The sequence below is a fragment of the Mus pahari genome, chromosome 2, assembly GCF_900095145.1.
Source record: "Mus pahari chromosome 2, PAHARI_EIJ_v1.1, whole genome shotgun sequence".
In the NCBI taxonomy this organism is placed as follows: Eukaryota; Metazoa; Chordata; class Mammalia; order Rodentia; family Muridae; genus Mus; species Mus pahari.
The window spans coordinates 159,566,741-159,583,035 of NC_034591.1; the positions used below are offsets into that span (position 1 = coordinate 159,566,741).

The window sequence follows — 16,295 nt, forward strand, 5'->3', positions numbered from 1 at the left end:
CACACACACACACACACACACACACACACACACACACACACAGAGTTCTTCCTCCCGGTGCTACCCGCACACTGCCTTCAGAAGCCCACATCATCTGCGTTCGAGCTACACAGGTGCTGTATGAATGAGGGCAATCCAGGGTTTCCCACAGAGATCTGAAGGCAGTGGGCTCAGGGGGAAGCTTCGTGTCTTCAAAAGAAGAAAAGAGAAAATGCAAACACAGTCTCAAGAGATGAACTGCCACTCTGACTACAGGGGAGACCCCCCAAGTGAACACTCCACCATGAAGGCCAGGCACAGAGCCCCAGCTCTAAGCTCCGGGTAACCCCTCCCCCTTTAAAGTCACTTTGGTGGACTCGGGGAGTAGATCAGCAGGTAAATTGCCTTCAGAGTATGTGTGAAGCCCTGGGTTTGATCCCCACACCACACGAACTGGATGTGGGTGACTTACAGATGCAATCCCAGCGCTAGGGAGTTGAAGGCAGAATTGGGAATTCAAAGTCATCCTTAGATCAGATTTGAGAGTAGGCTGGGCTGCATGAAGCTCTGTCTTAAAAAAGTCATCCTTGGTAGTCAACACCCTCCCCCCTTTCCTTCCCGCTACTGGCATCTAGCAATGTGGACCAACAAGCCTTAAATATCACCTTACAAAGATGCTGAACCTTATAGCAGACAACCTGTCTCTGACCTACCCCCTGCTTGCAGAGGAAGTCACAAATAGGCTTAGAGAAACACCAGATAGAAGCACTAGAGGAATTGCCTTGCTATTTCAGGGCTCACGCTGCCCTGTTGCTTTGGGGCTCCACCAGGGCCTTGACTATAGATTGGAACTTTAGAACTAACCCAGACCAGTTCTTATTTTACCCAAGAAACAAATGTGTGTTTGCCCAGGCTGGTGACAGTGATCCCACAGTAGTGTCCCAGCCCTGGGACTCTAGCTCTCTGTCTCGGGGTGGGTTGGAGCTAGGATCTCTGCCGCTCTCTGGTGGTTTCCATCTTTGTATGCCCCAGTTTCTGCACAATGTCTGGCCTAGGGAGGTACACGGGTTTTTGTTTTGTTTTCATGTATATGGGTATCCCACCTACCTGTGTGTATGTGTGGTACATGCAGGTAGTGCCTGTGGACAGAAGAGGGCCCCAGATCTGTACGTGCTGGGAACTGAACCTGGATCCTTTAGAAGAGCAGCTACTGCTCCTAACAATCATGGAGCCATTTCTCCAGCTCCATAATAAGTTTTTTTTTTTTTAATTTTAAAATATGAATGAAGGAATTCTCTTTGCTGGACTGCAGCAGGGACCATTTATTTTCTGAAAATCACTTTTTAGAACGAAGAGATTGGTACTGGCGATGTTCCCAAGGGTACTTGTCATTTGTTAAGTGTTTATGGTCTTAAAATAAACGTGTTTGGGATAACTCGTTAGCTAGACAGAGAAATGCATGGGTGTGTGTGTGTGTATGTGTGTGTGTGTGTGTGTGGTTTTCACACAGAGAAAGACCTTTCTTACAGTTAGTGTAGCTCTCAGACAACACCGACTTAAACCCAAACAGCAGTGTTCACACACGCAAAGGCTGTTCTGTGGAATGAATTTAGCCTCCTACTGTAACCACCAGCCTGAGGTCAAGAAACAGAACATCTGTCCCCTGGTTCCCAGACAGAGCCGACGACATGGGACATCTGTCCCCTGGTTCCCAGACAGCGCCGGCTACATGATAGCATTTGGGTGAGAAGTATTCATTTTCCTCTGCAACCACGAACACACTCCCAGGAGCCAGAGCGAGATGCAGAGCACCCGGGAGGAAACAGACCCCCACAGACATGGCTTGTGACTCGGCAACTGTTGCAGTTGGTTGCTGTCCTGCATTCCGTGGGCTGCTGTGTTCAGCCGTCTTCATCCTCCAACGAGGAGAATCACAGGAGGGTTCTGTTATGTCATGGTATTAGATTATCAATGAGACAGAGAGGAACCTTTTGTTTTTTACGTGTGTGTGTGTGTGTGTGTGTGTGTGTGTGTGTGTGTGTGTGTGTATGACTTTATGTCCAAGTACACTTGTGCCTGTGGATCTCCTGGAGCTGCAGTTACAGACAGCTGTGAGCCTGAACTGCCAGGTATAGGTGCTAGGAACTGAAGTTTTCATCCTGACCCACCCTCTCCAACCCCCTTTTGCCTGCTAAACACCCCAACTGAAGAAACACATCGAAACTAAAACTGGCTTGGGCAAAAGTTATAAAATCTAACTCTTAGTAAGACTTCATATATTTTGCAAGAGGCAGAAAACAAACCCGCTCATCCCCACTGCAATCAGCCATGTGAGCGTGTTCCATGTCTTGTGTCTGGATAAGGAACAATTATTGACCAGGACAGTGTCTGGCTAACTTGAATGGCTATGACATAGTCCTTGACACCTCCCATAAATAATGACTTTGCCTTTTCTGAATGATGTCCTTATTTGTATCTGTGGTGCTGGTAGGTGGGGACCAGGACGGGGTGGCTAGAGAGGAAGATGTCTCCTGAACACAGAAGTCAGCATTGGCCATCTTCTCTCTACCATCACTTCAGATTATGTTTATGTGAAGTCCCAGTCTGAAAACCTCCAAATTCCAGCATAAATTTGGTTGTCTTACATTTCCAAGGACAAACAGCAGAAGTTGAAGAAGGTGCCTGGTGCATCTGGCGGAATCGCATGCCCAGGGTCAGAGGACACCCAGCAGAAGTGTCCAAGGCGAGCTCAGGGCAGGCTGTTCACTCTCCCTCAGATGGAATATAAGGCTGGCCTGTACTCAGATCAGCACGCAGGGCTGCATGCAACCTTGGCTGAACCACCTCTTCCCGCCTTGATAGCAAAATGAAGCTGGTGTGGCGGGGGCTACTGCAAAGCAACGAGTTCTTTAATGGTCATTGAAGCCAAGACGGGGAACTTGTACATGGAAGTATTATTTTGCTGTGTGTGTGTGTGTGTGTGTGTGTGTGTGTGTGTGTGTGTGTGTGACAGAGAGAGAGAGAGAGAGAGAGAGAGAGAGAGAGAATATGTACATGTGTAAGCATTTGTATATTCAAGCATGTGTGCACATGTACAAGGGAGTGTGTGCACACATGTGCATGTACATACATGCAGAACCAGAGGACAACATAAGTGTCTTCCTCTAGCGCTCTCCATGTTATTTTTGAGTTACCATCTCTCACTGAACCTGTAGCTCACCCTATCGGGGAGGCCGACAGGTCAGTGAGCTTCCAGGGTCTGCCTGTCTCCACTTCCTAATACTGGTGTTAGAAACATAAACAGCTAGCCACACCCCTGACTTCGTTTCACATTCACAGTGTCTATAATTACCAAGAAATAAACAATCTACAACCAGAAACAGGTCAAACTGTGCTCCTAAGTTCTGCACATCAAAATGCTAATGGTTGACACAGGTGTAACCTGTTCCCTGCTTTATGGCATTTCACTCGATGCTACAAAAACTGTCAACACTTCCCCCGAACTCATATCAAAGCAGACACGGAGCATCCAGGATCCTAAAGACAGTCACATATAAGTGGCACATGTTTATAATCACAGCATCCCACAGCCTCATTCCAGAGGAAGATTTCTGAAAGTTTGGGGCTGGCATAAGCTACCAAGTAGAACCCTGTCCAAAACAACAACAAAAAAAACCCCTCAAGCCAGGTATACAATCCCGTATATACCTGCCATACAGAATAGAGGATCTAACGTTCAAAGCCAGCCCTTACGGTATAATGACTTCAAGGTTATCCTGGACTATACACAGTGTGTCTGTGTGTGTGTGTGTGTGTGTGTGTGTGTGTGTGTGTGTGTTCGTGCACGTGCTTTATGGGTGCAGTACCCCTGGAGTCCAGAAGAGGGCAGGGGATTCCCTGAAATTAGACTCACAGACAGTTGTGAGCCAGTGTGGTTGCTCAGAACGGAACTCAGGTCCTTTACAAGAGCATCCAGTGCTTTTACATGCTGAGCCACATGTACGGCAGCTGAGTTTGAAATCAGTCTCAAGCTCGTCAAGCCAAACAGCAGAAACAAGAATAAAAACCAACGCTGATGCGGGTCTCCACAGCAGCTGCTAGACCCTACCCCTGAGCGGCCCTCGATGTCCCCGCCCACTGCGCCCTTGACGTCATCAGCTGTCAAGTCACCAGAAGAGCAATTACCTCCGTCTTCGTTTATCCAGTAGAGGAAAAGATTCATTGTGCCTACTTCAGTTATCTGGTTGTCCTTGCCGTACAGCCACAGGACCTGCTGACAGCCGTTCTCCACGGCCTCGCACTGCGCCAGAAGGGAGGCTCCATAATTGCTAGGGGGGGAGAGAGAGAGAGAGAGAGAGAGAGAGAGAGAGAGAGAGAGAGAGAGAGTTAGTTTAAGAGATTTGAAGGATGGCTCACTTCCTTAGAAGGCCTACTAACTTTCCATCTTCAGATCCCACAGGGTGGCAAATGTTAGCCCACTTCCATGATTTATCCTCTGATCTCCATATACGCACTGTGGACACACCAAAGGGGGCGGGGGAACAACTGTTCCAGACACTGGGACAGGGGGCACATGTCTACCTGAGTCTTTCTCTTTCTCTGCCAACCTCCAAGATTACTATAATCCACTTATAAATTTGGAAAGTTAGTGGTCTTAAAACTTGGTTAAGGAATATTTGGCATTGTCTTGGCTGGGAAAACCGTAGGCTATACTCTGGGCTCCGACACACTGGCTGATCTCCTCCAAACACTTCCCTTAACAAAAACTTCTTCCCTGGGCTGGAAAAGGGCTCAGTCAGTGAAGGAGCTTGCTGCCAAGCCTAGTGACCTGGGCTTGATCCCAGGACCTTCTCAGTGGGAGGAGAGAACTGAGTCCCGTGATTAGTTTACTGACGCCCCATGCATGCCCTGGCACATACACCAACACACGACACACAAATGACTTAAGTACCTGTAGGACAGACAAACATGGATGTTAAAAGACAAATGCTGCCCTGGCAGAGGGAGGAGGGGAAACAGGATTTGAGAACTAACCTGAAACTCAGGCAGGGGTAGGAACCTAGCGGTCAACTACTCAGGCTAATACATCGCCACTCACTCTCAGCATGTCTTGGGCTCTAAGCGTTGGGAAAGGCAAAGCCTCACTGAGAGTTAAGAGAAGTCTGCCAACCTCAGGTTTATTCTCGCTCTCGCTCTAGCTGTTCAGTGGCTTCAAATGGGAGTCCAAAGTGACCTGGTTTTCCTATTCCCCAATGCATGCAGACCACGCCCACACATGCCTGGAGACCACGCCCACATGTGACATTAGCACAGGAAATGGTCAGCCGACGCACTCACGCTTTTAGCTTCCGAGCTTCCGAGCACGATTTGGAAACCTTAAAGCCAAAGCAGTCTATTCTCTCCCTCAGTGATGTCCACACCCTCAGGCTCAGAACCCGTGACTGTGTCAAGTCAAGGCACCCTGCAGGTGGCATTCATGTAACCGCGAGGTCACCATGATAGCCCAGGGACAGCCTTGAACTGTGGGAGACACACATTTCCCCACAGGAAGGTTTTGGGGCAACTTGCAGTGATGACCAACTTTGAAACTGATACAGGTGCCATAAAACCTAGTTGTTGACGTGGGCAGAGAGGGGGACAAGAAGTGACGGACTGTACAAATAATGGAGGGGTTAGAGGGTTGAAGAGGGGCGCTTCAATATTCTCTCCCATAAGGAGTCATTTATACTCCACATTGGGAGTCTAAACATACATTTTAACAGCTTCACACACGCACGCTGCTCAGTTTGTTCTGAATTAACCTCCCCAACATCTCCCTGGTCTACACTATTCACACTTCACAGGGTTTAAGTCCAAATATTAAAGAATGTAGTCAGAGATGACATGAGACAATAACAAGAGAGGTGCAGAGGCTGGAGAGACAGCTCTCTGCTTAAGAGCACTTGATTCTCTTGCAAAGGGCCCTGGTTCAGTTCCCAGCACTCACACGGCAGCTCCTGACTGCCTAAAGGTACCTCCAAGGGTACCAGGAAAGAACAGACTTGCATGCAGGCAAAGCACTCATATATACAAAATAAAAATTTTAAAATAGGCATGAGAGGCGATGGTATCACAGGTCTCAGAAAACTGATTGCACATCTGACTGAGCTCTGAAGAAAGCCGTTCTTGTGTTAACTCCACCCCTCGCTGTGAGGCTTGCTGGATGCAGACAGGGTGTGAGGTGAGATCGTATTGTTATTCTACTGTCTTCTTAGATCATGGGCTCTGTGAATGAGGCATGCCTAAAGCCGACTCAGTTCCTGTCTTGCTCACTGGCAATATGAACAGTAACACAAATATGTATTCTCCGTGTGTGTGTGTGTGTGCGTGCGCGCACGCGCGTGCGTGTGTGTGTGTGTGTGTGTGTGTGTGTGTGTGTGTGTGTGATGTATGTCCATATGCACGTGCCTATAAAGGCATCAGATCCCAGGGAGCAGGAGTTACAGGTTGTTGCCTGCCTGCTGACACGGGTGCACAGAGCTTAACTCAGAATCTCTGGAAGAGCAGCAAGTGCTCGAAACTGTTAAGCCGGGAGGCTAGAATTAATTCTGTAGCAGATACTGCTCAGGTGAGACGCAATAACGTTGCATGCATACAGACAGACGAAGCTGACCTGAGGCACCCAGGCTACAGTTTTCTAGAGAAGCCCATCTTCTAGAAATGCTCTGTGGGGGATGGGGAGCACATGGGGCTTGTGGGATACCTTTCGCATCTGGCTGCCACCATCCCTCATATCCGAGGACTATCCCTGGGCAATGACTTTCCTAAACCTCTCAGAACATCACTGAAAGTCACTTTCCAGGAGCATCTCTGTATGTCACCAGTTGATTCAGACCTGGCCAGAGCCTGGGGCACTTGCTCCTTCTATTGTATCCACCAAGGGACATTCTGAATTCAGAGCCAAGTCAACCCTGAAACCGGCCAGCACATCTCAAACGCTCTTCTATTTCCTGCCAGCCACAGATGGCCGGTGAAGCTGGCCAGGCAGAGCCAAAGCAGGGCTTTCCTCTGCCCCTTCCCAGCAGGTGCTCCTGCCATCTGTGGCTAAGCAGACAGTAAAACAGTCACCTTCCCAGACAGGGTTCCCTGGAGCCAAGTGAAAGCATCACTCCCAGGGCCAGTCTCTAGCTGGAAAGGACACTGGTTCAAGTCACTGCTCCACGCCCATGCCACGCTGCTGCCTTAGAGGGGCCACGAGCGACACCGCCAACAACTAACATGTTTACAAAGCTAAATCTTAAACCACAGACAGCTATTCGCTTGTGAACCCTACCGAGCACACCGCCATTGAAAGCACACAACTGTCACTCTACAGGAAGGACACACGGACCTTGACTTACCCGCCCATCTTGCAGTCTCCAGTCCCACCTTTCCAGGCTCTGACGTACTTTGGATTGGCCCACAGGGACACCGGAGTAAAGGATCCACTAGAAAAATAAGGTCCCACGGGGCTGAGGATCACAAAGAGCAGGGCCTTGGAAGGCTTCTTGACGCCCAGAGATGGCTGTAATAAAGAGAGAAACCACGCCTCTGTAACCAGCAGTGAGACATCCTTCTTAGAGTCTAGAATAGACCTGTGTCCACATTCCAGAGAGTCACCCAAACAAAGCTTAGTGATGCAAAGTCTTTTAAAGAATATGCTGAGAATGGGTATTTAAGTTTGGGTGTGGGAGATGGAAGGATGGAACACAGATGCTTCCGTGGATAAACGCTTGTTTGCTGCCACGCCTGAAAAGTTGACTACCTGAGTCTGATCCCTGAGCCTCACGTGGTGGAAAGAAGAGAACAGACCTCTACAAGCTGACCTGAGACCTCCACGGATATGCTATGGTGTGCTCGGTCCACACAACGCAAATAAATCACTGTAATGTAAAACGACGTTAAGTTCCGTTTTGGTTTGCTCTCTGAGTTATGATTTTAGAGGGAGAAACACAGCTGTCAGTTGCAGTTGCTGAAACTGCTCACAGGACAAGTGAAGAGCCTGCCTCTAACTCCCAGAACATAACCCACCCACCTTGAGTCTTTTCAAACCCTGCTGGGCACTCCAGAAAAGGTGAGGCCCATGAGCGGAGGGTGGGCATCGAGAGGGTGGGCATGGGGAAGTCGGCTGTGATCTGCCTGCCTCTGCAGCCCATAATAGACAACAGAAGGTAGAGACAGCAGAAGTCCTATCAGAAGGAGATGAGAGAACTTAGACCTCACATCATCCGCAACAGAGAGCTGGAAAGATGGTTCAGTTACTAGCACTGGCTTCTCTTGTCGGGGACCCAGGTTCAGTTCACAGCACCTACATGGAGGCTCACCGCTGGTCCTAACTCCACTTCCAGGGGATCCAGTGCCCTTTCCAGGCCTCTACGCTGCACATGCGTATACACACACACAAACATACACACACACACACACACACACACACACACAGCACACATCCAAGCAGGCAAAACGCCCATGCGCATAAAATAAAAATAAATAAATCTTCGGCAAACGAATATAAGACAGAAGACAGCCTTTTCCACAAGTACGGGAGGACTATAAATTTCTCCAGCACAAGGAAGGTCATGAAGTGAGGGCAGTGGATTATCAGAGACTCCAAGTCCCAGAGGCTGTGTGTCATGAAGACAGGAAGGTCAGATCCAAGACCAATGCAAGACCGCAGGAACAGACCAACACACCAGGATCCCCCAGGACAGATGCTGACCCTGGCAGTGTGCTACACACCTGAGTCACAGGCAGCCACTCAGTGACAACGAAGGGGGCCCTGACTATCTGGCTGCATACCTTATGCTGTCTGCCTGGCAAGCCGATGCTGACAGACTCTGAAGCTACTTGAGTCTGCACCATACCTGCCTCTAGCACGCAGGATGTGGCAGGATGTGGCATGTGGGAGCCCAGCACTCCTACAGAGAGGCCAGAAGAAGACCGAGCAGCCAGCAGCTGGTGGGCGAGCTAGCTTGGAGCTCATAATACGGCAGATAGATCCTGCCTCATCGAGGTGAGGTGAGAGAACAACTTCTGAAAGCTGCCCTCTGACATGCACACTGTACTACTGTGCCATGACACATGTGTGTGAGGCATGCACACATTCACACACATACACACAAACACACATGCTCACAAATACATACACACACATTCACACTCACACATACATACACACACCACACACACATGCTCACAAACACACACTTACACTTACACATACACACACACCACACACACACATGCTCACAAACACATACACACACTCACACACATACACACAAACACATACACACATTCACACTCACACACATACACACACCACACACATATGCTCACAAACACACAAATTCACACATACACATACATACACACACCATACACTCACACACACACATGCTCACAAACACACACATATGCACATATACACACACACACACACCACATACATACATACACTCACACACATACATTCGCACTCACACACATCCACCACACAGACAGACACACACACACACACACACACACTGTCGGTAAGGATATCACCTGAAAGCCCCCCACCTCCCTCCATCAGGAGGACCAAGCAGGGCTCTGAGACCCTAGAATAAGGTGATGGTGAACTGCGTGACTGAGTCAGGGAGACCAGTATGAGAACAGTGGGGCTGGTTTGAATATGGTAGGTTGGTTGGTTTTTGTTTTGAAACAGTCTCTCTACATAACCCTGGCTGTCATGGAACTCACTCTATAGTCCAGGCTGGCCTCAAACACAGAGATCCCCCTGCCCCCCTCTCCCAGATGCTGGGATTAAAGGTGTTTGTTCTTTAATAGGAACTTATCTTCTCCCCTTGTAGGATGAAGAGCTTGGGAACTCTATGGTCTTCTCATCTGGGAGGGAGACTGTGCCCAGATCCACACCTGGTTCGTCCCAACTCTGGGACACTATCTTATCTCTAAGAGATTCTTCAGTGGTGAGACTGTGTGGTCGAGGAGTCAGATGGGAGGTGACTGAGGAAGTTGCTGTTGCAGCGTCTTCTGTGTCTCTGGTGCTCTGAGCACTTCTTTGTGGCCTTGAAGCTTCAGTTGGGATGTTTCTACTGTGTCAGAAGCAAAGGCAGCCAGGGAAAGGGGGCACACTTTCCTAGCTGCAACACACAGACACTCACTGGTGAGGGTGTGAGGGCTCAAAGGCCCCAGACTCCTGTCAAATACTCCAACTGCAGCTTTTGCTCTCTCTTCCCTTTGGGGCTTTTCTAGAAACTGGGAGGAAGACACACCCTAAAAAGGGAGACCCAATCCACAATAGTCACTTTATCCAATAAATACACCACCTGCCTTATAAATAACCATAAGAACATCTTTTAAAAATACCAGCACAGCTAGTCAAGAAAAGGAAATGGGTTAATGGGGGAGATTGGTCCAAATACATTACAAACGTGTATGAAATGTCAGGAGACTCCTTAGGTATAATTAACATAGACTACTGCAATGTAAAGTCTCAAAATTCACAACCCAGAATTCAGTGGGCCAATAATCCTTTGCAGAAGGCCATTCTGCTCCAGGCTCTCTTTGAAATGCATATTCTGCTTTGCTAGATAAACTGCCTCTGAAGTCTTTCCTTTAAGAACCAGGAGGAATTTCCCTGGTTCACATCTAGAGGGTTTCACCTGGCTTTCTGCCTTTTATTCGAGGTTAAGGATGTGATTTCCCAGCTTTCTGCCTACCATCTGTCATTCCTCCCCTGCCATAGTGGACTAACGCTCTGTAATCTTCAACCCAAATAAACCCTTCCTTCTACAAGCTGACTTGTTCACAACAACAGGAGACTAACCAACTCAAATGATAAGGAATCCTGAGAGGCCACTCAGATATGATATGCTAGCTGTTATCTGAAGGCCACATCTAGCTTCTAAATTTCTGAATGAATTGTCTGTCTTATGTACAACCTAATCCTACCCTGTGAATGCTGTGCACACACAAAGTATTTTATACAATTGCATTATACTAAAAAAAAAAAGTAACAGTAGATAAAAATTTTTTAGTAATAAATTTTTTTCTCTGTACTAAATTTCACCTCAATTGGGCTGAGAAGGCAGATCTGTGAGAGCACACAGTACAAAAACAAAGGCAAATTTCTCTTTGTGAATGTGCTTCCCTGACCTTGGCAAGTTAGATTGCATTTGTTCCACTAGGTGGCAGCAGCAAGCACAGATGGAAAGAATTGGACACCGCCATCCATTCTCCATTTTGACAAGCATGTTGATGAGTCGTTTCATTCATATCCATATCCTTAGCAACAGCTAAGTTATACATGAGCATTTTTAATGCTGGCCAAAGCTGTGCGTAGGAATGTAACTTGGCACTTTCTAAAATTTAATCCAGGTCCACTCACATCTGCAAGCCTGAAGTTCCTCTGTGGCCCATGGATGGCCTAGGAACCTTCCATAGCTTACATCCATTGTCTCTCCATGAAAAGAACTCATTGAGAGAGCTGGAGAACTGGCTCAGCTCTTCTTGCAGAGAACCTAGGTTCAGTTCCCAGCAACCACATGGAGTCTCCCAACTGTCTGTAACTCCAATTCCAGGGATCTGATGCCCTCTTCTGGCCTCAAATGGGCACCGCACCCATGTGCACAAATAGAACACTCATAGATGTAAAATAAAAATCAATTTTTCAAAAAACTCACTGACTTTCCTTGGAGGGCAAGTGGGGAGAAAGTCTCCATGTCACTTCAATACTGAGTGAGTCAAAATTCAGTCTAGACTTCAAGAAAGAGTTGGTGACAGGCATTGCCCCCCACCACACACACATACATACACACACACACACACACACACACACACACACACACACACAGGATCCCTGACTTAGCCCCTTGCTCCAATCCTCTCTTCTACCCTGAAAAGCAATTTAGATATCCCAAGCTCCTATTAAGTGAGTTTTATTATGTGATGCCAACTGAATGACAGACAAGATTATGGGATGATAAAGTTGTGCTTCTTAGTAACTAAAAGAAAAGCCACATAACTAAGTAGGGAATAAGGATGTCAGCGGCCAGTGGACACTGCAAACGGCCTGTGCCAAGTCTGTTTGTCTCAGGAACATTTCAGCGTGGTGGGTTTTGTTTTGGCCTCACAATAATCAGACCCATTAGTCCTCTAATGGCGCTTGGGTGTGGTGAGAAACAAAGGCGGACTCACAGTGAGCATTACCACTTCTTTCTGGGTCACCCAGAAATCCCTTCACAGAAGACGGGATGTCACGAGTTATTTGGAGGGTGGCAGAAAGGGGTCAGTGAACTGAGAAATTCCATTAGTCTACAGTGTGGCCTCAGAGCCAGGGAGCACGGCAGCCAGCAAGGGGGGAGGACCAAAGCCAACAAAAGCAAATAATAAGGTGGCTGGGACCAGAGGAAGATCAGCTCGATTGCTTTCAGAGACTTCTCTTTTAAAAGGTTTCAGAGTTAAATGAGAAAATAGAACTGTGTCTCATGCCTGTCATCTCAGCACTTGGGAGGCTGAGGCAGGAGGATTGGGGGGGGGGGTAGCTGCATAAGATTTGGGGGCTGAATAAGTCTAGAAAAGGAGGAAGAGGAGGAGGAGGAGGAAGAGGAAGAGGAGAAGGAGGAGGAGGAGAAGAAGAGGAGGAGCAACAACAACTTAGAGCTGGAGAGATGCCTAAGTGGGCTAAGAGTGCCTACTGCTCCTACAGGACCCAAGATCAGTTCTAGCACCCGAGTCGGATATGCCTTACAGAAGCTGTAATTCCAGCTCCCTCTTCTGACGTCCTCAGTCATAAGGCAGGCATGTGCCGCACACATGTACATGCAAGACAAAACACTCACATACATGTAATAATAATAGAAATAATCAATACAGTACCCAAGACCTTCCCAGAATGCACTTGCTGCTGCCTGAGCTCCATCCCTGATCAGCATGATGTGTCATTCAATTCTCCTCCCTCTCCACCTTCCAGGTCCCCTCCTGCCCTCCCCACCTCTATTACCAGCTGGCTTATGTCCTCTGAAATCCACGACTCTGAAGTCCTGACTCCCTGCATTAATGACTTTTCTCACTGCTATAAGGAAGGAACAGCACAAGGAACTTGTGTGTCTTGGTCTCTGTGTCCACAGTCAGAGAGCGGAGAGAGGGACAGGCGCTGATGCTCAACACCGTTTCCCTTTTGTCTAGTCAGGGACCCAAGCCCCTAAGTTAGTACCACAACATTCAGGACTCAGTAAAACTTCTCTGCTAATGCCCTCCTAGACTCACTCAGAGGAATGGCTACTATGGGATCGCAGCTCCAGTCAGGCAGAGAGTAAGATCACAGCTCCGGTATGACTGTCCAAAGCCACAGGGCCTTTAAGTTGGTGCATCACAGGAGGTCACAAGAGTAAAACCTCGCTGCAGGACTTGGGTCCTCAGAGAGAGAAAAATCCACTGAAACTCTCTCCCTTACGGGCAGACAAGGGCCAGGGAGGACCACCAGAGGCCAGCCACAATCAGGCTCCAAAACACTGCAAAAATAACTGCAGTTTGAGCTGCTCGGTCTGTGAGAAGAAGGCTCACAGATCTCAACCCTTGGACTCCAGATGGTAGAGAAGTCTGGGAAGGCTAAGGGAACTTTAGAAGATGCAACCCTTGCTAGATAGAGGAGGCAAGTCAGACTAGGCATCAGGGCCGTGGGCTTTGAGGGTTTATAATCTGACCCCACTTCCCTCTCTCCCTTGTGTGAGGAAATGTGATCTACCAACTTTCTGCCCGTCACCACACCCTCCCTAGGTGATGAGCTCCATCCTCCAGGACCTCACATAAGCTGAAGTAAACTCTTTCTTCCCCAAGCTGCTTTTGCTCACAGTATTTAATCACAGCAACTGAAAAATAATTAACTCACTGTGGCACTGTGACAAAGCAGCCAGTCACACTAAGACTCATCCTGGTGGCATCCAACATTGAAGCCCATCTACACATCCTTTAGATGTCACTTCAGGAGCAAGTGCCCCCAGCCTGAGTTAGGTGCCGTGGTATCTGGCTCTCCAGCATCCTGCTTGTCAAAGGAGGACTAACAGGCATCTTAAATCTACTCATTTCTTTCTGTTTTGATAACCAGTGTAACTTCATAAAGCAGGTTCATTTTTATCATGCATGTTTTGTCTACATGTATGTAAGTGTACTGTGTTGTGTGCCTGGTCCCTGCAGAAGCCAGAAGAGGGCTTTAGATCCCCTGTAACTGGAGTGACAGATGGCTGTGAGCCACCATGTTAGTGCTAGAAACTGAACTCAGGTCTTTGCAAGAACAGCAAGTGTTCTTAGCCAGTAGCCATCTCTCCAGCAACATTATTCCTGATTCTTATCAAATATTTGCAGAAAAACAACCAAACCTTAGTAAGACATTCCTTGTAGGAAATGGGTATAGAGACGGGCACAGAAGCAAGCACCTGTAATCTCAAACACTTGAAAGTCTGAGGCAGAAGAATCAAGCAAGTCAAGTCCAGCCTGGGCTGTAAAGTGAGTTCAGGCCCATCTGGGATACAGGAGACCTTGTCTCACACAAATGACACCAAAGCCACCGCATCCGAAGGTCAGCCAGCTCAGGGGTACATTGCTAGCCTCCCACAGGCTTTGCTATTAGATAATGGCTCTGTCCTGTGGGTTCGGGTGCCGAGTCCCTGGCTACTTTTCAGGGATTCTGAAGGTCACTTCTGAGAACAGTGACTTCACACTTAAAGACTCACAAATGTCCCACAGGGTGAGCAGAAAAGGACACCTTTCTCCACTGAGGCTTTACCTCTAGGCTAGTGACACCTCAGAGAGGCCAGGCCCAGCACCATAGGTGCACTGGCTGGTTTTGTGTGTCAACTTGACACAGCTGGACTTTATCACAGAGAAAGAAAGGAGCCTCCCTGGAGGAAATGCCTCCATGAGATCCAGCTGTAAGGCATTTCTCAATTAGTGATGGGGGGGGGCTATTGTGTGCGGGGCCATCCCTGGACTGATAGTCCTGGGTTCTATAGGAAAGCAAGCTGAGCAAGCCAGGGGAAGCAAGCCAGTAGGTAACATCCCTCCATGGCCTCTGCATCAGCTCCTGCTTCCTGACCTGTGTGAGTTCCAGTCCTGACTTCCTTTGGTGATGAACAGCCATGTAGAAATGTAAGCTGAATGAACCCTTTCCTCCCCAACTTGCTTCTTGATCGTGATTTTTTTTGTGTGCAAGAATAGAAACCCTGACTAGGGCAGAAGGATGTGCAAGATACAGCAGTGGAAACAGGAGGATCCCAGCCTCCTCCTCCTCCACTGCTTGCTCCCCCTCCTCCCCTCCCTCCTCCAAGTCACCATGCTAAGCTCCTGCAGTTGGGAAACAGGTCTGTGAGCAAAGCTGCCTCCTGCATTGCTGACACTGAAAAGAGGCCCCACCCTCCACCGCTCAAGTCACCAGCACAGAAATGAAGCTGTCAGTGACACAAATGACAGGTATAACAGCCTTCTCCACTGAGGCTTCACCTCGAGGCTAATGACACCTCAGAGAGGTCAGGCCCAGCACCGTAGGTGTGTGAGGGTGCAGCATACCTCGATGTGGTCCTAGAGCTCAACACTCAGTGTTAAAACTAAAAACAAACACCAAGGAAAAGTCAGATTGTGAGGTTAGGGCCTGAGAAACGCGGCTCAGTAAATCTAAAATCAGTCCTAAGTAGAAATGTCCACACGGTCAAGTGCACAGGGACACTGGGAAAGGGTCAAGAGGAGGAGAACACAACACAGGTCACTCTCAGACAATGTCATCCGCTCGCTGTCAGTCGCTGGCCCGCTCCTTCCCTTCCGGTGTGATGGGACCGGCTTGGGACAGGCTGAGTGGCTATGTGGCTTGTAAAACCCAAGGTGTGTTCTGCCACAGATGAGGCTCCTGGGCCTGCTCCGAGCTGCAGGGCTGCACAGCAAGAGATGGCTCAGAGGACTAGGAATCGCCTCACTGCTCCGACCTTACCATTCCAGCTGCTAGCTCAAGCTGGGAAGAGGAGAAAGCAAACTAAAGCCAGATGTGGGGGTGTGGGGGTGTGCTGGCAATCCCACTCGGGAAGCAGAGGCAGGAGATTACCCATAAATCTGAAGTCGACAATCAGGGAAAGAGGCTGTCTTAGTCAGGGTTTCTATTCCTGCACAAACATCATGACCAAGAAGCAGTTGGGGAGGAAAGGGTTTATTTGGCTTACACTTCCACATTGCTGTTCATCACTGAAGAAGTCAGGACTGGAACTCAAGCAGGTCAGGGAGCAGGAGCTGATGCAGAGGCCATGCAGGGATGTTCT

The 16,295-nt window shown here is 48.5% G+C and overlaps 1 protein-coding gene across 3 annotated transcripts in view; it reads right to left on the reverse strand.

Moving 5' to 3' along the window:
- Bcat1 (branched chain amino acid transaminase 1) overlaps positions 1–16,295 on the reverse strand; it is a 70,841-nt gene that overhangs the window by 11,766 nt on the left and 42,780 nt on the right. For all 3 annotated transcript variants that reach the window (XM_021190717.2, XM_021190716.2, XM_029535613.1), the window contains exons 6-7: positions 7,359–7,522; positions 4,165–4,307 (exon numbers count right to left, since the gene is read on the reverse strand). In XM_021190717.2, the coding sequence (XP_021046376.1) occupies positions 4,165–4,307; positions 7,359–7,522 (307 nt within the window). The remainder of the gene's footprint in view (positions 1–4,164; positions 4,308–7,358; positions 7,523–16,295) is intronic.